Genomic DNA, 22,464 nt, shown 5'->3' with positions numbered 1-22,464 from the left:
CTATTTTGATTTTGCAGCATAACTCTAACGAACTAGTCATAGTATGCATGCAGGAGGGTGAAAGAATTTGCTTCAAGTAGTTGTGAGATGGTGGAGGAAACTGATTAAGGCAGAAGTTATTGCCCAAACTTTGTAAGACTTTTAAAAGTGATTGTCTTAGAAATGGATAAGGTAGATCTGTCTAGGCAGCACAATATATTGTCTTGATATGGTCCATTAAAATCTATTTCACATGTATATGTGTGTATATTTTTTGTAGCTCTTGCAAAGGATAGATGATCCAGACATTCAGTTTGTCATAAGTGAACGGTGTCTTGATACATATCCTAGCTTAGCAGCTTCTCATTTTCTTGCGGATTATCTCACAACATACTTCAACCAGCACCTGACAGTTATGCGCCAGAATGAAATTCAAGCTCTTTACGTGGGATCCAAGGTAAGTAGCAGAAAACAATTTCAAGAGCTTGCTGTATAACAGTTGTTCTCTACCCTTGAGTTGCAAGTTCTTTGCACGGGTTCGCCTGGTGTGCCAGTTGCGCCCCTTTTTGGACCGAGATGCCCTATGCATGGTCACCCATGCCCTTGTCACTTCTCGCCTGGATTACTGTAACGCTCTCTACATGGGGCTGCCCTTGAAGTACACCCGGAGGCTTCAGCTGGTGCAAAATGCAGCCGCGTGGGTACTTATGGGAGTTCCTCGATACTCCCATGTTACTCCACTCCTGTGCGAGCTTCATTGGCTTCTGGTTGTCCTCCGGGTGCAATTCAAGGTGCTAGTAATTACCTTTAAAGCCCTACATGGCTTAGGCCTGGGGTATTTGTGAGACCACCTGCTGCCATTGTCATCCTCCCATTGCCCGGTTCGCTCCCACAGAGTCGGCCTCCTCAGGGTTCTGTCGGCCAGGCAATGCCAGCTTGCGACCCCAGGGGGAGAGCCTTCTCTGTGGGTGCACCAACCCTCTGGAATGAACTGCCCCCGGAGCTGCAGATGGCCCCCGACCTTCGAGCCTTCTGCCGTGACCTGAAAACATGGATGTTTCAACAATCGGGCCTGGACTGACTATGGTTTTAAATTTGGTTTTACTATGTATTGAACATACCTACTGTTTAATTCTTTTTTATTTTTTTTGTATTTTCATGTTCTTTTTTTAGTTTTTATTGTTGTGAGCCGCCCTGAGTCCTTAGGGAAAAGGGCGGCATATAAATATAATAAATCAAATCAAATCAAATCAAGACACTGTATTACTTTCTCTCCTTCTTCAAGGTATTGCTGACTCTTCCTGAGCCTTCCCGATCTAACTATTCCCACCTCTCCTGCAAGCCCCTGCTCATGCTGGAACAGCTGTTGATGAACATGAAAGTGGACTGGGCAGCTGTGGCTGTGCAGATGTTGCACCAGCTCTTGGTTGGTCAGAAGATAGGCTTCAGCACAGAAGACATCGACGCGTTGCTCTCCAACTATGCTGGAAAAGCTCTTGACTTTCCATTTTCTCTAAAAGAGAAGAGATCAGGTGATCACGTTTTGAAAATCTTCCATCATCAGTGATGGTGGAAAAACCAAGTCTTTATGGCACCGCTGGAAACCCACAGATAGCTTTTCAGTCTATTTTCAGAACTGTTAATGTATAGAGAGTAAACAGAGAGAACCACATTTGTGTTTTTTTCCATACTCATGGTTCATTTTCCCCCCCAAGTTTTCTGTTTCATTAGTATTGCTGTTCTCTGCCTTCCATTGCAGAAAGTTAAATAAGTCAGACTTTTCTCTTCACCCAGATTATTTTTCCCACTTTAATCCTAAAGATAAAAATCCTCATAATTTATTTATTTATTTATTTATTTAATTGGATTTGTATACCGCCCTTTCCCGAAGGACTCAGGGCGGTTTACAGGGAATTAAAACAAGAAATACAAAAATTAAAAACAATTAAAAAGATTATAACAATCCCTGAAAGAGTAGAAACCCCAATTAAAATTAAAATTAAAATTAAAATTCTCAGCCTGGGCCAGAGAGCTCGAAGAGCCAGGTCTTCAGGTCCCGGCGGAATGAACGGAGGTTGGGGGCAGTCCTCAGCTCCACGGGCAGCTGGTTCCAGAGGGCAGGTGCACCCACTGAGAAGGCCCTCCCCCTGGGCATTACCCGCCGGCAATCTTACCGGAGGCACCCTGAGAAGACCCTCCCTGTGGTAGCGCACTGGACGAAGGGAACTTGATGTGACTAGTATGGGAAAACAATTGGTTTACGTGCTCCTTAACTGTCATAGAACCTTGCAGAACGGGCTTCATCACACAAAGCTCTCAACGATAGTTGAGTAGGCATGTGAACTAGGGGAGTTGAACTACTCTGAAAATTGAGAAAATTATAATAGGTGCTGGGACCTGATATAGAAACTAATACTTATTCTATCTCGTATTCTTTGAAACAGCTACCTTTATTGCAGCAGAAGTGACAACTGTTATTGCTTCTTAAATAGCACAGCCTGCATTTATAAAACCAAAATAAATAAATTAAAACTAAAGAATGTTTAGGAAACAATGCATTAAAAAGTATATAGAAATCCCTACATATCAATCTTATTATTATTACTTCTTGGAGACAGATCTAAACCATAGATTTGATTAATTTTTTTGTGTGTGTATGCATATGTATGCGTGTGTGTGTGTGTTTATCATATGTATGTGTGCATGTATGTGTATGGTTATATATTTATTTTCTTCTATCAGAATTTGGTTTTTTAGTGTGTGCCCATGTGTTCACAGAAAAAAGTGACAAGGTTATTTTATCTTATTTATCTGCAATCTGTACAAAATCTTTAGTCACTTCTGTCACATGAGCTTTTGAACAAGTTTGAGCAATTGTTTGTTGAATCAGTTTATCTAATCTTTTCAGATAAATATAAATTGCTTAACAGCATTTTCTTTTTTGTCTTAGATTCTCTTACTCTGATTCAAGAGAGCTTGTGTCGGGGATCTGAATCTGATACCTTAACTAAGTCAGAGTCAACAGAGCATTTTCCAGCTAGTTCTCCTGGTGAGAGAAAGATTTAACACCCAAACTCTTTTCTTTCTCTTTTTCTTTTTGCTTTTAGGACTGTAGAGGAAAAAAAATATAGCTTTTTATACAATCTGGTGCTGTAATCCCAAGGCCTTAAGGACCTGGCTGTTCTCTCAGGCCTTGGGTTAAGATTTTTATTGCCACTTGGTGGATACATTTGTATTTCTTTCCGATGTTGTTTGAGTTCACTAGCTTGTTTTCTATTCTCTGCATTTTACTGCATGGTTATCTTACCTTACTATGTTGTGAGCCACCCAGAATTGATCTGGAGTCAGCAAGTATTTAAATTCAATAAAGCAACAGCAATGTAATAATAACAAAACTGTTAATCTTATTACTTATCAATTTTCCTATGAAGGGTTTTGAGGCCTCCATCTGGGGGTAAAAGCAGTGATGTTCAGATTTTTGTAAAAACATTATATTTAATGTTGCAGTAGTTTGTCCCAAATGTCAACCATGACCTGGCTAATTGAGAATCTCCATAGACAATTGCAATTGTTCAGTTTTGCTATTCAAATGGAAGCAAGTCCATTTTCTTTCATGATGTAATCTCAGCAGCTTTTAACTGATCTGGAACAATTTCTAACTCTTTGTAAATTTCTTAATATTCCCAGGCAGTAGATAACTACAACAACAACAAAAATATTTGTTTTTCTGGGAAGCCTGTACTTTTCACTTAAATGTTAACATGTAATTCTCCAGTTATCAGTTCGGTTGTTTCCAAGCAAAACCTTGATGACAAATTAATATTGCAGTTTCTCAAATTTTGTTGAAGACAAAGAGAAAAGTTTTCCAGTATGCTAATTTTCTATGTATGTATGTATTTATTTATTTATTTAGTTTTATATACCGCCCTATTCCCGAAGGACTCAGGGCGGTTTACAGGGCACAATTTAAAAGACAATATAAAAGCTGAAATAGAAATAGAATTAAAATGAATTAAATTAATTAATAGCCCAACAAATTAAAACAAAGTTTAAAAACTTAAAACCCCTCAGTCCAGGCCAGATAGATCAAAAAACCAGGTTTTCAGGTCCCGGCGAAACGAACAAAGGCCGGGGGCGGTCCAGAGTTCCACAGGCAGATCATTACATAGGGCAGGCGTGCCCACAGAGAACGCCCTCCCTCTGGGGATCACCCGCCGGCACTCCCTGAACGGCGGCACCCTAAGGAGGCCCTCCCTATGGGAGCGCACAGGACGATGGGAAATTGATGCTGGCAGCAGGTGCTCCCTAAAATAATCCGGGCCCATGCCATTTAGGGCTTTATAGGTCATCACCAGCACCTTGAATCTCACCCGGAGGGCAACTGGAAGCCAATGCAGCTCGCGGAGAAGAGGCGTTACACGGAAGTATCGGGAGACTCCCATCACAACTTGCGCGGCTGTATGCAAACGTACATTTCCTTTTCTTAAAAACTAGATGAATCAAATCAAATTGCCCCTTAATGTAAAACTCTGCAAAAGGGAATGTTTAGGGAAGAAAAAGTTTGCTTCTATTGTCACACTTCCTGTGTTTTTTTAAAAAACATTTTAAAGATTGATTTGGAGGAAAACCTACTCTTCCATTCAAATAAATATCAGTGCCTTCCTGATGGAGCATATACTGTCTGCAAGACAATCTTATATGATTGGAGAGCTGAGTCTTCTTTCTGTTGGTAATAGGGCACAGATTTCTTTTAAGTACAATGTCTTCTGTAATAGAACAGCCAATGCATTATCTGGTCCTTATGATAGCAGCAATTCAACTTTACATTGGCTTTTGTTTGCCTCTTCTGTATCTTTTAGATACAGCGCATGCTTCCAGCCCGAGAGAGAGAAATCTCCAGCAAGCTGCCTCTGCGCAGGACTTTGTGCCACCAGAGAAGCCCCCACCAAAACAGCAGTGGATCCCAGATGACACTGAAGTCACATGCATGGTTTGCAAAACAGAACGCTTTACAATGGTAATTGAACTTCAGAACTGGGTGCGAGTGTATAACAAAAGCTCTCGAATAAATATTTATCTAATGTCTTTGGAGAACTTTATATAGCATTTTTCAGTCAGAATGATCACTGCTTACAAAAGATCCCAAGATTAGATTTCTTATATGGATTAAACTGTAACCGCAGGACTGCTGTTGCTCATTCAAATGTCTTCTTTTATGTCTCAGTTTAATAGGAGGCATCACTGCAGACGTTGTGGGCGACTGGTGTGCAGTTCCTGTTCTACCAAGAGAATGGTTGTGGAAGCTTGTAAGGAAAACCCAGCTCGTGTGTGTGATCAGTGCTACAGTTATTTCAACAAGGATTATTCAACAACTTCATCCAATGACTCAGAAATGTGTGTAAAGAATTTTTTCACATCTTTCTGTTCTTTGAAATAATAGTTCTCAGTGTGAGAACCTGTTTTATAGCAGATTCCCTAATTTCTGATGACTCTAGTGTCAAGGGATTCTGCAGACTTTAGTTTATAAGGCACCGGGTTTTTGGGGAAAAAACTATATTGTTTTTATTGTTGTTTATGAAAATTAGCTTTTTTGTAATTTTTAAAATGGCCACATTTTGTGCAGGAACATACCTCTTCACATTTTTCCTTTGTTTTTGGTTTGATTTGTGAATATTGGTTCTGATAATTCATGAATAAAATGGGCATTGTTTAAGAGCTTGGCAAAGAAGAAGAATGAACATCTTAGAGGCTTTTTTATGCGTCCACTGATAGAATGTTAGAATCATGAAAAGAGATCTCTTCTTCCCAGAATATATTTATTTATGTACAAATCTTGTCTTGCCTTTTCTGAGACAATCTGAATGGACACAAAACCACAAATTAACAAGATTAATTCATAAAACAGTGCTAAAAATATTACAGTACTCTCCCCTTCTGACGTAAAATAAAAAGTGACAGTACAAATATTCTCTTAAACATCTATACAGTCGTTCTTCAGCTTGAGGCAAATTGAATTATAGTGTGAAATTAGTTGATTACTGTTAACAAACCTGCAGACATTTCCCCTTCTACTTAAGTAGAAACTATTAATAGGACAATGCAAACAATTAAAAGAGGTACATGTATTTGGTTTCTCTAGTGCAGGGGTGTCAAACTCGCAACGTCACTTGACATATCGCGACATATGGTGACTTTTTTTGCCATTGCAATGGGGTGGGTGCAGTTTCGCTATGATGCATCCGGCCCACTGGCCGGCAGTTTGACACCCCTGCTCTAGTGGTTGTGCATACTGTACAGCTAGAGCAGGGGTCCCCAACCCCCGGTCTGTGGACAGGCACTGGGGTGCAACATGCCAGAAACTGGGCTGCGCAAATAAAGCCTTATCAGTGGCATGGAGGCAGCATATGAAACCATGCCCCCTCCGGTCTGTGGAAAAACCTCTCTCCATGGAACTGGTCCCTGGTGCCACTGAACTAGAGGATAATCTTCAAACAATTGCTATGATGGTCCCAGGAGAGCTGCTGTGTTCATGGGCTTTATATAGTCTTAATTGCCAGGAGTTTTCTTTAGTGAAGGAATCAGTATGTAAAAAAACCATGTGATTTAATTTCATTAGCTACTAATTGCGGGATTCAAATTTTATAAATGTTCCAAACTTATTAGAATGGATGTGAAGCATCTTTCTTTTCTTTTTAATAGTTCCAATGAAGAGGATCAAAATCAAGAAGGTGAGAACACATAAGGACATGTTCATAATTCTACATCTCTCTCTGGTACCTGCCCATAGGTAACAAAAAAAAGATGCAAAAAGAACCTTGTTGCATTTTAACAACCCCTTTGTAATAGAATTGTAAACCTACTCTATGTTGCTGCAGGACTAATAAAATGGATGAAAATATTACTTAAACTACTTGCCTCCTAAAAATATTTCAAGGTCAGAAAGCTGAGATATGATTATTTACACTTGGTTAAAGATCCCTCCCTTAGTCTAAAAATACTTTTTACACAGAGACCACTAACCAAATAAATGCTATAATAACAATGCTGCTAGTAACAAAATAGTGCAAGAAAATGTCATCAGAATAAACTCAAGAGAAATAGCAATAGGTTGCATTTTTGTCACTAGATCAGTAAAGTCAGTAATGAAGTAAAAAAAAATGCTAGGAATTTAGCCATCATGTCCCTTTTAGTGTTTTATTCCTGGAATAACATGAAAAATACAACGCTCATGTCAAACTCAGATTTTTTTAAAGGCAGAGTTTGTCGGGGGATCGGAGTTTTGGAAATACGCAATAAAAAAATATGCCCATTACAATAGGTGGAAAAAATATAAAAGTTTAATGTTTAAGGAAAGAAATACCGTATGCCAAGTTACTTTCCTATCAAGGTGTATTCTTCCCCCACATTGCCGAGCTGCTTGTGGAATGTGGTTTCTTAACCTGAGCTCGTCTTAAAGTGTGTTTTTTCTTCCTGTTCATAGCAGTTGTATCTTCTGATATTGAATGCCCAGATTACTCTGCAGTGGTACAAATACCAAAGCCAGCAGAATTTGAATGGCAGCTTTCTTTGATGGAAGAAGACAATAAAATGGTGCGCAGTGAATTCTTTTATGAACAGGTAAGTAAGTTCTCCTAAATTGCTTTTCCTGTGGTCTCCTGTGAAAGGTAGAAAAGAACAAGGGACATTACTGAGATTTTAGGAAATTACTGAAACGATAATTTTCAAGGAGTGGACAATGGATTTGCCAGATCTCTAGATTATTGCATTGCAGAATAGTTGAATATTGTTGATTATTGGTTTATTATGTTTTATTTTTTGTAAAGTGTCTTCAGATCCATCTGGACTGAGGGAGTAAACTAGATATGTGGATGGATGATTGACAATAGACAAAAAGACCCATCTCTCTGAATCTAGAGTACAAAATGATTACTTCCTTGCCTTTTAAAGTAGAGAATATTCTGTTACTGTGTTGGGCTTTGTCTCATGACTTGTTCCACCTAACCTTGTGGTGGCAAACCTATGGCACGCGTGCCACAGGTGGCATGCAGAGCCCTCTCTGTGGGCACCCGTGCCTTCGCCCCAGTCCTAGGCCTTCAGCTGGGTTTTATAAACCGTTTTTGCTTTAGGCCTCTGCCGCCATGTGCAAAAAAAAAGGTTCAATCAATCAATCAATTTCAACTTCTCGCGGGGGAAAAAAGCTCTCGCAAAGTTGGAATTGATTGATTGAACTTTTTAGTCCCATCCAGTCTGCCATTACCACCGCAGCCACACCCACTCAATGGGCCACGCCCACTCAATGGGCCAGACCCAGCCAATTGGCCACACCCACCCAATGGGCCATGTCCATCCGGCACCCGACGATACATAAATGGGTTTTGGGTTGCAGTTTGGGCATTCGGTCTCTAAAAGGTTCGCCATCACTGAGTCCTAATCTATATGGAGCTCTTTTGGCTTCATCCACAAGCAGAGAGAGTCACACTTTTTTCTTTATTTCTTTCTCTGCTCTAATATTCAGGCTCCTAGTGCATCCTTGTGTATTGCCATCTTCAAACTGCATTCTGACAGCATTGCCTGTGGTCAGCAGTTGATAGACTATTGCTGCAAATTGTCTCGAAGCCTGGCAAACCCTGAGGTGGATGCTGGTCTCCTCATAGATATCATGAAACAGTTGCTTTTCAGTGCCAAAATGATGTTTGTAAAAGCTGGGAGGAGCCAGGAGTTAGCTCTTTGTGACAGGTAAGATTTCAGTAGGCCTCCTGAAAAATCTTTTCATTGCAATGATTTGTTCCTAATTAACCTTTTTGTTGATTTTTTTGCAAGAGAAATCACAAGCAGTCCCACAAATAATGCCCTTGTATGTTTTATACTCTTTATTATATTTAAAGTGTTGTGTGCAGAGTTTATGACTTATATATTTTAAAAACGTCCAAACCTGCTTTGCCATGTGACAGAATATATTTGTGCAAACTTTTGAACAAAGACCAAAACAATACACTGACTTGCTCACTTTCAGCCAATTTAGTTGCTATTATCTGTCCTGGGCTTTTGATTTTAGCACATATTTATGTTGAAGAGCTACAGAGCTGAACCATCTATGCATATAATAAAATGGATCCTGTTATATTTAGTCTTAAGAAGAAATCTGAATATTTAGTTTTCTGGACCGAAAACAAACAAAGATAGCTGCCTCTTTAGAAAAATATTCCCTCAAAATTAGCCAATATGAAAAAAAAATGTTGCACCTGGGATTTCTTCTCGCAAGAATAAAATCAGGATGTGAGGCCCTAATTGTGTGCTACTCTGGATAAACTGTTTTCAGGAAATAGCCTGAGAAAGAAAAAAAATTGCCTCTTTTGAGTTACAAGTTTCTTTTTGAAATTAAAGTACAATTGAAACTTTCAAAAACTAAACTGAGTGAAATGAATCAAATGCCTTTCATTTGTTTCCCTTTTTTCTTCCACACCAGTTACCTCAGCAAGGTGGATGTGTTGAACATTTTAGTAGCTGCTGCTTATCGTCATGTTCCATCTCTGGATCAGATATTAGAGCCTGCAGCAGTTAGTAGGCTAAGAAATCAACTTTTGCAAGCAGAATACTATCAACTGTCTGTAGAGGTAACACTGTTGGAACGCTGTAATTGTGAAGCATAGACCATGGATTCCTTAACACACTTCTATCCTTAGTGGGAAGGCATCTCTATGGAAAAGAATTTTAACTTCATTCTCTTTCCTGTCAAGGATTTTGAATTAAGTTTTCAGCCTTGGAAATAGGTTTTGATTTTGATTCTAGATTAAGAAAAACTAATTATTACCACAAAGTAATAAATAGATTAATACAACTAACTGATCAAATATTATTTGGAATAATTGGGTCTGTACGTCCTTTAAGACATTTATTGTCCCATTATAAATTGTAAAGTGTATTAGATATCACTTTCCTGCTAAGAGTGAACTATGTATCTTAAACTGTAAAATTATCCAAAATCTCAATATTTGAAAAGACTTTGTAAGATTGAATTTCTGATACCATGCTATTCCTTACTATTCAGGTATAATTTATTAATCAGCTTCCTTTATAATCATTTATACTCACTTAATTGAGTAGCTGAAAACTTTACAATCCCAGTAGTAGTTAACTTTCTAGGCTAGCCTTTCCCAATCTGGGTCCTCTTAATTCTAACTGGAAAAGGCTGTGGTATGATTTCCACTATTAATAATGCAGACAGTCATGATTAATTGTGTTTCTCATCTTACTAGTGGTTCATCTAATTTGTATTTTCTTTTACTAATTGGCAGAAATTTTAGGAGCTTGTTGCAGAACGCTGTCCTGCCTCTACCTTATCATGCCAAAATTTGAACTTGGGATTTTACTATGCGCTCAGCCTCTAAGCTACAGTCCTTTTCCTATAAATTGTGACTTAGCCCTAATGCTCTTGAAAAACTTACTTTTTTAATAAGGGTATTCTGCCATCAGCGGTTCAATGAAACAAATGCTTCTTGGGTGAGAAGTAAACCTTATATTCTGAACAGAAATTCTCAGTGTGGTTTTTTTTTCTTTTTACAGAAAACTGTATATTTCTAACCTTTATTAGGCAAAAAGCACCTCTAATGCTGATCAATAGGTTTTTGTTCTCTCCATAAAATTTCATCCTCCGGGTGAAATTCAAGGTGCTGGTGATGACCTATAAAGCCCTACATGGCTTGGGTCCGGGATATCTGAGGGAACACCTGCTGCCGGCATCAAGTTCCCTTCGTCCAGTGCGCTCCCACAGGGAGGGTCTTCTCAGGGTGCCACCGGTAAGAGATTGCCGGCGGGTAACACCCAGGGATAGGGCCTTCTCAGTGGGGGCGCCTGCCCTTTGGAACCAGCTGCCAGTGGAGCTGAGGACTGCCCCCGACCTCCGTTCATTCCGCCGGGGCCTGAAGACCTGGCTCTTCGAGCTCTCTGGCCCAGGCTGAGGATTAATTTATTTTAATTGGGGTTTTATTTATACAGGGATAAATTTAATCTTTTTTAAACTTGGTTTTTAACTTTTGTATTTTTGGTTTTTAATTACCCTGTAAACCGCCCTGAGTCCTCCGGGAAAGGGCGGTATATAAATGTAATAAAATAAATAAAATAAATAAATAAAAGTATAAACTTCTGATATATATGGACAGTGCTTATGAAATGCTATTATAGTTGTCTTGGTCTACATTTTTTTTTAAAAACTTAACCATAGTAAGAATAAAATATATATATATTATCTTCTTTTTGGTAACCTGGTTTTTAGGTTTCTACCAAGACTGGTCTGGACCCAGGTGGAGCATGGCATGCATGGGGCATGGCTTGCCTTAAAGCTGGAAATCTGACTGCTGCCAAAGAAAAGTTCAGTCGATGCTTAAAATCACCTCTTGACTTGAATCAGCTCAGTCTGGGTTCCCGTCTGGTCCAGGAAGTACTTCAGTATTTAGAAACCACAGTGAAACCCATTCTTTCAGTGGTGAGGTTGTACTCCTGTTAAGGGGATAGGGGCAGCATTGAATATCCAGCCTTCATTAGGTTGTTAAGATAAAAGGCAAGACAACAACTGTTTCTGCGTGTTTCTATGAGCTATGTGAGGAAGACTGTTATAAAAATTTAATAATTGTCTTGGGATGTTTGCTTTAATCAGCTGTATAGCAGATTAATCAGTTGTTAATTACAGTAAAGGTAAAGGTAAAGGTAAAGGGACGCGGTGGCTCAGTGGGTTAGGACGCTGAGCTTGTCGATCGGAAGGTCGGCAGTTTGGCGGGTCGAATCCCGAGTGCCGCGTAACAGAGTGAGCGCCTGTTACTCGTCCCAGCTTCTGCCAACCTAGCAGTTCGAAAGCACGTAAAAATGCAAGTAGAAAAATAGGGACCACTACGGTGGGAAGGTAACAGCGTTCCGTGCGCCTTTGGCGTCTAGTCATGCCGGCCACATGACCATGGAGACGTCCTCGGACAAGCGCTGGCTCTTCGGCTTTGAAACGGAGATGAGCACCGGCCCCTAGAGTCGGAAACGACTAGCACGCATGTGCGGGGGAACCTTTACCTTTACCTTTAATTACAGTAAAAATGTCCAGTTAAATATAAAAACAAGGCATGGCTCATTACTAAAACCTGCCAGTTTGTCAAAATATGACAGATTTCCTGCCTAAGAAAAAATAACTAGAAATCTCCCATTCAGGGAGATTTGGGAATGAGAAAGTTACTTCCTACCACTTTTTCTCATGAAGTTTCTGCTCTGCTTCACAAAGAGTTTCAGATCTCTGGGTTTGGGGGGTGGGTGGTTCATAGCAGTTGTAGGGAACCTGGCCCATTTCCTCAAGGAGAAAAATGCTTTGAGTTTTCTGTCAATAAATATTCTGAGTTCAACCTGTGACCTCTGATTCTCTCGCTTAATAGCAAGATGATGACTATTTTGCCACTCTGAGAGAACTGGAAGCAACGCTGAGGACACGAAGCCTCTCTCTAGAGATGACGCCAGAGGGGAAGATGCAACACAACAGCTATTATCAAGAATGTCTTTTTTATTTGCACAATTATGGCACCAATCTAGCAATCATTAGTTTTTATATGAGGCATGATTGTATGCGGGAAGCTCTGCTGCATTTGTTAAACAAGGTAGGAAAACTGCATTCTACTTGAATCTGGTTAAAGACTTAGAAAACAAATCCATGTCTGTAAGTTGACCAGAACATGTTTCATAATCTCATTGGTTATAAACTTGTTTTTGTTAAACCTTGCAATTTTCTTAGAGAATGACCCGTGGGAATGGGAGAGGGGGAAACAAGTCCATCAAGTGTTTATTTATTCATTTATTGAACTTATACTCAAATCAAATTACCTCTTGAAAATTACAGTTATCCTTAAACAATTTAAGCATACTCTGTTAAAACACCAGTCTAAATGACAACAAAACTGAAAATAAATAAAAATAACAAAAAATGTGTGTTTTAATCAAACTTTTTGTTTGCCCAAATTTTCATTGGTATAAAAGAGTTCTTTGGGTGATACCACTTTTCCTTGAACTAAAACCCGTGTGTTTAGATATAATTCAGGAATCACACGCACATATAAATTTAAATTCTTGGACGATCTCAGAAAAGCTCGTCTAAAAGAGTATTTTGAATTAAGAAACTAGTTGGTAAGAGCTGTCCTTTCCCTTAGTGCTGATTTTATTACCTGTTGTTATTTCTCTAATCCAGCTGTTAAAGTGTGTTGGAGAATAGAATGAAAAATAATATTAGAAGGATGAAACTTATTTATTTAGTTTGTTGCTGTTGAATCTTGGAAATCTTCCCCAATGAGTTATATGTTTTTATGACATCCTCAAGGCTTAGGCAAAAGAAGCTAAACCCTTCTTCAAGTGCACAGTGAGATAACCTTTGAATGCAGCTGAAGCAGATACCTAAGTCACCAAACTATTAAGCAGGAGATGTTCCACAAGAATCTGACTTGCAAGTTGATATAGCCAAGCTCGATAAAAGTATTTTTAGCTTTCCTGTGTTTCCTATTTGATTGATTGATTGATTGGTCTACTCTATCTAAAAAAGCTGACAATAAATATAGAACAGAGAATCTTGTTATCTTGTTGTCATTATCTAGGAAGAAACCCTGCAATTGGTTTCTACCTTAGAGAGAACCCATTACTTCATAAAAACGTCTCTCCTTCTAAAGGGCGGCTCTAGCTATAAGCAGATACATAATAGATAACAAAAGAAATAGAGGTGCTAAGAGACATATCGCCTGAGAAGTTTTATTTCTCACTGTTAGAACTGCAGACTCTTCAGAAACTTCACAGAAACCAGGAGAAGGTTTTGTTCAGCTTGCTTCTTTTAGGCTTCTCCTACTTAATGCTCAGCAGGTATCCTGGGATTACACTTACTCATTGATTGAAATGTAAGATTATGTTGAATTGGGAGTGTTTCAGCAGTGGCTGTGCTCACTTTCACATAAAAAACATTTTGATAGTGAAAAAAATGGAGTTCTGTTTATGAACAGTATGTAACTAACAACATTCTGACCCATGTAAGCTTTTCTCCTCAGAGTAATGGCATAGATGATTTAATGGTTTGGGTTTTTTTTTTACTGTTTAAGGAAAGTCCACCAGATGTATTCATTGAAGGCATCTTTATCCCAAGTTATAAAAGTGGAAAACTTCACATGTTGGAGAACTTGCTGGAAACCATAGATCCAGGACTAGAGAGCTGGGGTGTCTATCTCATTGCAGCCTGCAAACACTTGCAGAAAAAGAATTATTACCATATCTTGTATGAAGTGCAGCAGTTTATGAAGGTAAGAATTGAAATTTCTTCCTATAACAAACTTTGCAAAAATTACTTAAAATTTTATTTTAAAAAATTAAGCACTTAGCCAGTTAGTTATAGTAATTAGGTGCTGGCCTAGCAACCAGGAGACCGGAAGAGTAGGTCACCTGTATGTATGAAAGCCAATTAGGTGACTTTAAGACAGTCTACCTCAGCCTAATCCACCTCACAGGACTGTTCTTTTGTACAAAATGGAGATTTTATATTACTTTTTTAAGAATGTATACTTTTGTTTATTTGGAAGGATTTTTCAAAGCTATTCCCAGTAAAAAAAAATACTGTGGATGATGGGGTTACCTCAGGTTGGGAAAAAAACTGCTGCAGATGAACAATTTAAAGGCTAAGTTGTCTCATGGCCTCAGAAATATTTAATGTGTGGAGAAGATATTTATGAATGGTGGACTTATGCCGTAAGTTCATATATGCATATTCCTGTATATCTGAGGATTCTCTGAATTTAAAAAGACAAAAGTTAAATGAGGCTTCCTTTTGAGCATCTTCTAGAATTTTTCCTCTTTAGATTTTTTTGGAATGGACAAAAAGATAAACAATGTCATGAATGAGTTACAAAGAGTTCTGTGTATCACTTTCCTCCTTCTTAGTATTTACAGTGGAGACGGGATTGCATGAAGTATCTATGTACAGTTTTCTGAGCAGATATTCTAATGTATAGTAAAATCTGTTAAGCAGTGGCTCCCTAAACTTAAAACCAGTCCAGAACCTGTTTTTTAATATATAGCCCAAATGTCATCTCACTGACCGGATAATATAATTTGAAAGCTTCATTTGTGTTCTGAAGCCCATCTGTTTTCCAGGATCAAGTTCGTGCTGCTATGACCTGCATTAGATTTTTCACAGACAAGGCAAAGTCTTATACTGAGTTGAAAGAAAGGCAAAAATGGCTCTTAAAGGTCAAAGACCATCTTAAAGTTTACCTTCAAGAAGTTTCTAGGAGTTCAGGAAGAAAAAAAATTGCATGCTCTTTTCGCAAGAAAATGTCTGCTCCTGATGTATCAAGGTATTAACAAAACAATGTTGGACAACATTTTTATCAGTCAACCATTTGTTATTAAACTATTTAGTAATAATGCAGTAAGATATAATTCAGGACTTTTCTGTGAGAGCACACAGACATACCTGAAAGGCTAACTTTAATGAAGGTTTCTAATTCATGTTTTGAATTTCATCTAAAATTTCTCCTTTGGATTTATTCATTAGAATATCCACTGAAACATATTTTCCCTAAATTAGGCACATCAGTACAGTTGAGCTTCAGATGGAAGTAACAAAATTCCTCCATCGTTGTGAAAAGTCAGGATCTTTATCTATAGGTGATTTACCTGTGCCTACCCTGTTTGGAAACAATCAAATGAAGATTGAGGTTGCTTGCAAGGTATGGAGTACCACTTAAATTTATTAGTGTGGTTGAAATGGAATACTGAACAGAGATTGGCGAATTCTACACCAAAAACATATAGATTGTTTATACAAGTTAACCCAAAAAAGTCACATACCATTTTCATTATGAATCTTGATTTGAAAGAATTAACAACGACTCAGAGAAGCAGTATTTCATTGGAGTTTTAACCTAGCAGTTCTAGGGCTGAAATCCAGAAAAAAATAGAACACGTTATCACTGGGGCTTTGAATGTCATTCAATTTTTCATTTTCTTTTTTTTTTCCTGCTGCTGCAATTTTTTTCCAGGTCATGTTGGAAGGCAAAAACATTGAAGAGGGATTTGGGATTGCATTTAGAATACTGCAGGTATATTGAATGAAGAAGCTTTATATCTAACATTGACTCTTTACACATGACATTGAAATAAGTTGAAGCAAACCACTGCATTATTTCAGATTATTTTTATGTAATTCTAGATATTTATTTGAATTTTTAATAATACTTTTATTAAAGATTACAGTTGAAAAGATAAAAACTAATACAAAATAAAAATATTTATGAGTTACAAAGAAAAATTAAAAAGTGCAGAAAATGAAATGAAAAAAATGGAAAAGAAAAATATATAAAGAAGTAGCTTCCCTCTTTGTCACAAGTATAATCTGTCCTATCACATTCTCTTAAAATACAACACAAGCTCTCTTCTCTTCATATCTCATCTCTTAACTCTTAAAACCTCATCATTCATTCCTGATCAACAAAAGTCCATTAGGGGTTATCAGGGATAATAACCACATAGCTATTCAAATAAACCAATTTTATATTTCTTCTCTTTACTTTTAACTTGGTTTTTAATCCCTTCCAATAAGTCCTCAAACTTGATTTCTTTTCCTTTATCCTTCTCAGAAAACACTTCAAAACTTTAACAAGTGTCTTTTGTAAATAAAGTATAGAAAAGTTAACCAAATCATTCTTTGTTTTTATTTGTTTTAATGATTGACACATCAACTAATTTATTTATACATACAGTATATCGTCTTTCTCAAATAATACTTATTTTGTCCACCTTCTTAGGACTTCCAGCTGGATGTTGCTGCTATATACAATAAAGTGGCTAGGCAGCTGGTGAAGCAGCAGAGCTACAGTGAGATCAGGCAGCTCATTAAATGTATCAAGGAATCTGGAGCTGCAGATAAAAATGATGGTGACAATGTCATCCTCAGTTGCTTGGATGAGTTTGATTCTATCCCTGCGGAGGTAACTTAGCCTTATTTTAAGACACGGTTATATTTTTTCTTTCTCCTAAATTGAATATTTAGAAAGCCAACCATAAGTCCCACTTTGCTAGTGATTCTTTCATAGCCAATGAATGAGTTATGCCATCTTTGTAGTCTTAAATTTATAATTTGCTAATGGGATACCCAAGTACCTCATCTAGTGCTTAAATGAGGATAATTAGGATGTCTTCATTTTGGAAAGGGGTTGGGTATATGTTTATGCCACGACTGTGGGCATCCCTTAAGTCTCATAATTAAGTCATATAATTCAGTAAAAGCTAATGAAATAGCTGCTTACTGTATCTTTTTTCAGTGGGTAGGACTTTGTTTATAATTGCTTCCTTGATTCTCTGAATAATTGAAAGCATTCTATAGGGGCAAGTATAGGCAACCATAACAGTGTAAACAATGTTTAACAGTTCATCTCATGATCTTTCTACCATTTTTATTTTTCTTGCTCGGATATAGGAGTTGGATAATTTGATCCAGGATATGGACAGTGATGAAAACAAAGTGAGTAAAATAAAGAATTTTTTTTCCTGGATATCGTAATTTTGGGAAATATTTATGTATATGGTGTATTTGCTCATTCATTCTGGTGGATACAATCTTTTATCTACTGTTGTTCTAGGACTATCGTATTCAACAAGCGTATGAATATGGTTACTGATAATTCTTTACTAAGATTGAACACGATGTGTATTAATAGAAAACTACTTTGAAATGAGCTCTTCTGATGCATTTCCAGAATATATAAAGGGTTAAGGGATGCAAATATGTATTTCTGCCCTATCTGAATTTCAGATCTTTTTTTATTATTATTATTAAAGAGTTTTACAAAAACAAAATTTTACAATATATCCCCAAATCCCTCCCACCCCAAACCCACCCACTCCCCCTCCCACTTCCCAGAGCTAAATACAGGATTATAGTTACAATAATCATATTCTAAATAAAGATTATGCATAATATACAATTAACCAAATTCATAATGTGCTTTAACTCCCCTTTAACATAACTACAAACAACGTACCAATAACAATATCCCACTAAAATCTACTCATAAGCTAAATGGAACTTTTTAGTCCCATATTTGTTCTGAATATAATTTATCCATCTCCTCCAAACTGAAATATATCTTTCAAATAAGCAGAAATCTTAGACATTTCTGCAAGATTCGAAACTTTAAACACCCATTCTTCTATAGTGGGCAAACTATCCTTCTTCCAGTATTGTCCCACCAGTAACCGTGCTGCTGTTATCATGTTCAACATCAAGTTAGTTTCTTTAACATCACAATCTACAACAATACCCAATAAAAACAATTGCGGAGAAAACTTTATCTTTCTCTTAAAAATCTTTTGAATGTTCCACCAAATTTTAATCCAAAAAGCTTTTATATTTCTACAAGTCCACCACATGTGAAAATAGGTAGCTTCTAAACTACCACATCTTCAACATTTAGACTGTAAATTAGGATACATGTTGGACAACTTCTTGGGATCCAGATGCCATCTATACAACATTTTATAAAAATTTTCTCTTAAATTTTGAGCCTGAGTAAATTTAACATTTCTGACCCAAATTATCTCCCAGGTGTCCAACGAAATTGGTTCCTGAATATTTTGTGCCCACTTTATCATGCAATCTTTAACCAGTTCCATTTCCGAATCCAATTCAATTAAAGCATTATATATCCTCTTTATATGTGCACAATTTAAATCTCTAATTTGCTTTACTAAATTTTGATCTGTAATTGTGATGCCAACCTTTTGATCTGACTTCCACCTAGCTTTCAATTGGGTATATTGAAACCAAGAGTAACTTATGTTTTCTTGTCTTAACTCCTCTAATGGTTTAAGTTGCCAATCATTCCCTTGCAATCTAAGTAGTTCCTTATAAGAAACCATATCCATACTCACTCCCATAGATACGCCCTCTATCGCGTGTCCAGGAATTCCCCAAATCGGTATTTTATAATTTAACTTATAATAATACTTTTTCCAGACACGCAATAAAGCACTTCTAAGAATATGGGATTTAAAAGCCCTGTCCACCTTCTTATCGTAAAGCAAATATGCATGCCATCCATATACCAAATCCCATCCCTCAAGATGAAGTATTCTCTTGTTAGTTAAATTAAGCCAATCACTAACCCAGGTCAAGGCAACCGCATCATAGTACAATTTCAAATTCGGCGCCTTGAGTCCCCCTCTTTCCCTGGCATCTTGTAAAATCTTAAATTTAACTCTTGGTTTTTCCCCCGCCCAGATAAATTTGTTAATACCCTTCTGCCATTGATCAAGGTTGGCATCCTTTTTCAATATAGGTATCATTTGAAACAAAAAGAGAAACTTTGGTAGAACATTCATTTTAACAACTGCAATTCTTCCCAGTAATGATAATTGTAATTTTTTCCAATTATTTAAGTCCCTTTGTACCTTCAACCATAGTGTTTCATAATAATTCTTATACAATTTTACATTTGAGGCTGCAATATATACTCCTAGATATTTAACCTTCTTCACTATTTCAAAACCTGTTAATTTAGATAACATATCCCTTTCACTCATAGATAAGTTCTTAGATAATATCTTAGTCTTATTACTATTCACCTTAAACCCAGAAACCTTACCATACTGAGTTATAATTTCCATCAAGTCTATAACCGACTGTAACGGTTGGGATATTGTTACAACCAAGTCATCAGCAAAAGCTCTCAGTCTATAATCATTCTGTTTTATTTTAATTTCAGATCTTGACTCACTAAGTGGTAGGAACTGAAATAACATAAAATCAGTGAGCATGGGTACTAATAAATCAAGGTGTGCACTCACATGAAGACTTTAATCATTCAGCCTGGTACAATCTGAAATTGTACAACAGGAAAATCCAGAAGATGAAAGGTCTATATGGCATTCTGAATTGTTCAAGCAGTTTTTGAAGATGCCATTTTCCCTGTCTTTACCAGCAGTGACAAGAATCCCACAAAGTTAAACCCAGGAGGCTCATGTAGAATTTGGGACATAAATATTTAGACTGATAGCCGTATGTATCATTTATAATGATAAACAAACATTATGTGCACTCTGGGCCATTTGTTATTCCACACAATGATTCTTTGTCTCTTCTCTTGGTGAATAAACCATTGTGTTTTCTAATTCACATAAATTCCCATGGCAATGGACTATTATTTTTAGAGAAGCTTACAACTGAAACATTTGCTTTTTATAGTAGAAGCTCTATGGAATAGATATTACTTTTAAATTATTTAATTTTGGCGTTTTTTTGTTGAGAAACATGATTATAGAAGAATGATTATATAAGGAACAAGATGAGATTTTTTTAAAAAAAAAGTCTAGGCAGAAATTTATTTGTTTGGCAAGTTATTTTAATAAGCCAAACATACAAGTCTTTTGTAATACATTCCAGTGCCTGGCCTACAAAGCAACTCTATCATCGTTCTAAATGCATGCATTGTTTCAAACTTTATATATAGGCTCTGCTGACTTGCAGAAAACAAGCAAGTATCTTTTCGCAGCAATCCCAAAAGTAAATTCTTCCAGTAATTCTGTGTGCAAAGGGCCTTGTTGATACTTACTTCCTGGTGCAGCCTTTATATCACACCTCTCAGTCTTCTACAGATTCTCCACTTAGGTTAAAGTCTGTATCAGAGCTACATTAGAAAGTGAAGGAAAACTGATGCATCCTTCTTATAAAATTTCAAGCCTCATTATTTTTCTTTCTGTTTCAGATTCAGGCATACTTGAAATGCCATAAACTACGTTCTGCCTACCTTATCTCAGTAAAACAAGAAAACATAAGAGCTGTGCAGTTGGTTCAACACATACGGCAAATGGCAGAGGATGGTGGGGATCATGTAGTGCAGGCCATCTGCACCCAGTGGCTTTCAGTACATCACACTAAGCCAAGAAGCTGGCTTACCCAAAATTCCAGGAAATGATTCCCAGAATTTGTTGAGGTGTTTGTTTCTAGAGAGGGAAAATGTCACATTGTGCTAGAGTCAGTTATGGCTGCAAACTGGAAAGAAGCTGCTTGAATGCCTTTATTCAAAAGGGGGGAAAAAATAATCAACTTCCTTAAAGTGCCAGTCATGATGCAGTGACAACTAACTACCTCTACTTCAGGGGGGTTATTCTTTACATGCTTCATATTTTCAGTGCTGCTTCAGCTGTGTTTTTACTTTATGATCATTGAGATATCTCTCCATTAGACACTATTTTATTAATGCAAATCCCACATCAACAAAGAGTTTAATAACAGCTTGTGATTCCCGACACTGCAAAGCTACAGCCTAATCAATAAAGAAACCAAGTAGCATTTTGAGATGGGTACGGTGTTCTATTGCATAAGAGATAACAGGCCTGTAAGCCTACACCTGTTACTGTCTGAGGCAAGAAAACAACCAGTTAACACAGAAAATGGAGGAACAAATGGATGAACTTGAACAGTAGTTCCCACTTGGAACCTGTACCCGTATTTGCCACCTTCCCCAAAACAGTTCTGAAGTTCTCACTGTCCTTTCAGTCACATAATATAGAAAACAGCGAGACCACAGCATGATCTGTATAAGAGGATATGACTGTAATTGATGACATTTTTAAGTTGAAAAATTCAAACTGTTATCAAAATTGTATTGGTTGTAAGATATTATTCAGGATGGTTTTATCTTTGAGGTTTTTTTTTTTTTTAAAAAAGTAGATGAACATCATCCGTTCCCACTAATTTCAGCAAACGGTCTAAGCTACCCTTTCCAGGGAAACAACAGCCATATTTCACACCTTCAAGTGTAGTAATCCTTAATTCATTGGATTTGGCAGCCAGAAATAACTTTGAGGTTATGTAACTGGGGAGGGCTATATTTAGCTTCTATCTTTTGGATCTTGGGGATTATCCTATTAGGAATCTAAGAGTTATAATATCTGCTTTTGCTGTCTATTGAGCTCAACTGCCATGAGTCCCAGGAGATAGTCTGACTGGGCTTTCTGTGACTTTGATTACTTCTTCCAGAAGCAAGAAAAAAACAGGATTCATTATTCCCTCTGTGTTAAGCTATACTGCCTATTGAGCTGGGTATGAAACATGCCTTGTACTTTCATCTCCAAGCTCTTCTCACCGATACCTTCCAAAGGGAAGAAAGGAACGACTTGTGTGAGAGAGGAAACTGAGGTGATTGTTGGGTCCACTCTTTGCACTGCATTTTATGCACTTTATATTGTTAGTTACTTGGATTCTTTAGGATTTTTTAAAGGATCCCTTTCTCACCAGCAAAACCTGTCCTGTGAACTATCCTGTACTAAACTGCGATGGAGAAATTATAAACTTCCAATGAACAAAAAAGTGTTAAACTCTCATTGAGAAAATAAAGAATTTGGGCAAGTTAGTGTTTTGATCTGTAATATCATTTTTTATTAAATATGTAGCCACAAACAAATTTCAACAAATGAAAGAAACCAAGT

The 22,464-nt window shown here is 37.3% G+C and overlaps 1 protein-coding gene across 5 annotated transcripts in view; it reads left to right on the top strand.

The window, feature by feature from the left end:
• The window catches only part of ZFYVE26 (zinc finger FYVE-type containing 26), a 61,374-nt gene extending 38,986 nt beyond the window's left edge, over positions 1 to 22,388 (top strand). For 4 of the 5 annotated variants that reach the window (XM_081342618.1, XM_081342617.1, XM_081342615.1 and 1 more), the window contains 18 exons: positions 260 to 436; positions 1,265 to 1,511; positions 2,930 to 3,028; positions 4,839 to 4,996; positions 5,204 to 5,373; positions 6,679 to 6,707; positions 7,460 to 7,596; positions 8,495 to 8,715; positions 9,446 to 9,593; positions 11,252 to 11,461; positions 12,387 to 12,605; positions 14,082 to 14,279; positions 15,127 to 15,329; positions 15,563 to 15,704; positions 16,017 to 16,076; positions 16,782 to 16,964; positions 17,453 to 17,497; positions 20,739 to 22,388. In XM_081342618.1, the coding sequence (XP_081198744.1) occupies positions 260 to 436; positions 1,265 to 1,511; positions 2,930 to 3,028; positions 4,839 to 4,996; positions 5,204 to 5,373; positions 6,679 to 6,707; positions 7,460 to 7,596; positions 8,495 to 8,715; positions 9,446 to 9,593; positions 11,252 to 11,461; positions 12,387 to 12,605; positions 14,082 to 14,279; positions 15,127 to 15,329; positions 15,563 to 15,704; positions 16,017 to 16,076; positions 16,782 to 16,964; positions 17,453 to 17,497; positions 20,739 to 20,948 (2,856 nt within the window). In that variant the 3' untranslated portion in view covers positions 20,949 to 22,388. The remainder of the gene's footprint in view (positions 1 to 259; positions 437 to 1,264; positions 1,512 to 2,929; positions 3,029 to 4,838; positions 4,997 to 5,203; positions 5,374 to 6,678; positions 6,708 to 7,459; positions 7,597 to 8,494; positions 8,716 to 9,445; positions 9,594 to 11,251; positions 11,462 to 12,386; positions 12,606 to 14,081; positions 14,280 to 15,126; positions 15,330 to 15,562; positions 15,705 to 16,016; positions 16,077 to 16,781; positions 16,965 to 17,452; positions 17,498 to 20,738) is intronic. The other variant, XM_081342619.1, reaches the window with a different exon arrangement.
• The last annotated feature ends 76 nt before the right edge of the window (positions 22,389 to 22,464 follow it).

The sequence above is a fragment of the Vipera berus genome (assembly GCF_964194415.1).
Source record: "Vipera berus genome assembly, chromosome: 1".
NCBI lineage: Eukaryota > Metazoa > Chordata > Lepidosauria > Squamata > Viperidae > Vipera > Vipera berus.
The sequence above is the reverse complement of the archived record's forward strand: the minus strand, read 5'-3'. Positions and strand labels throughout refer to the sequence as shown.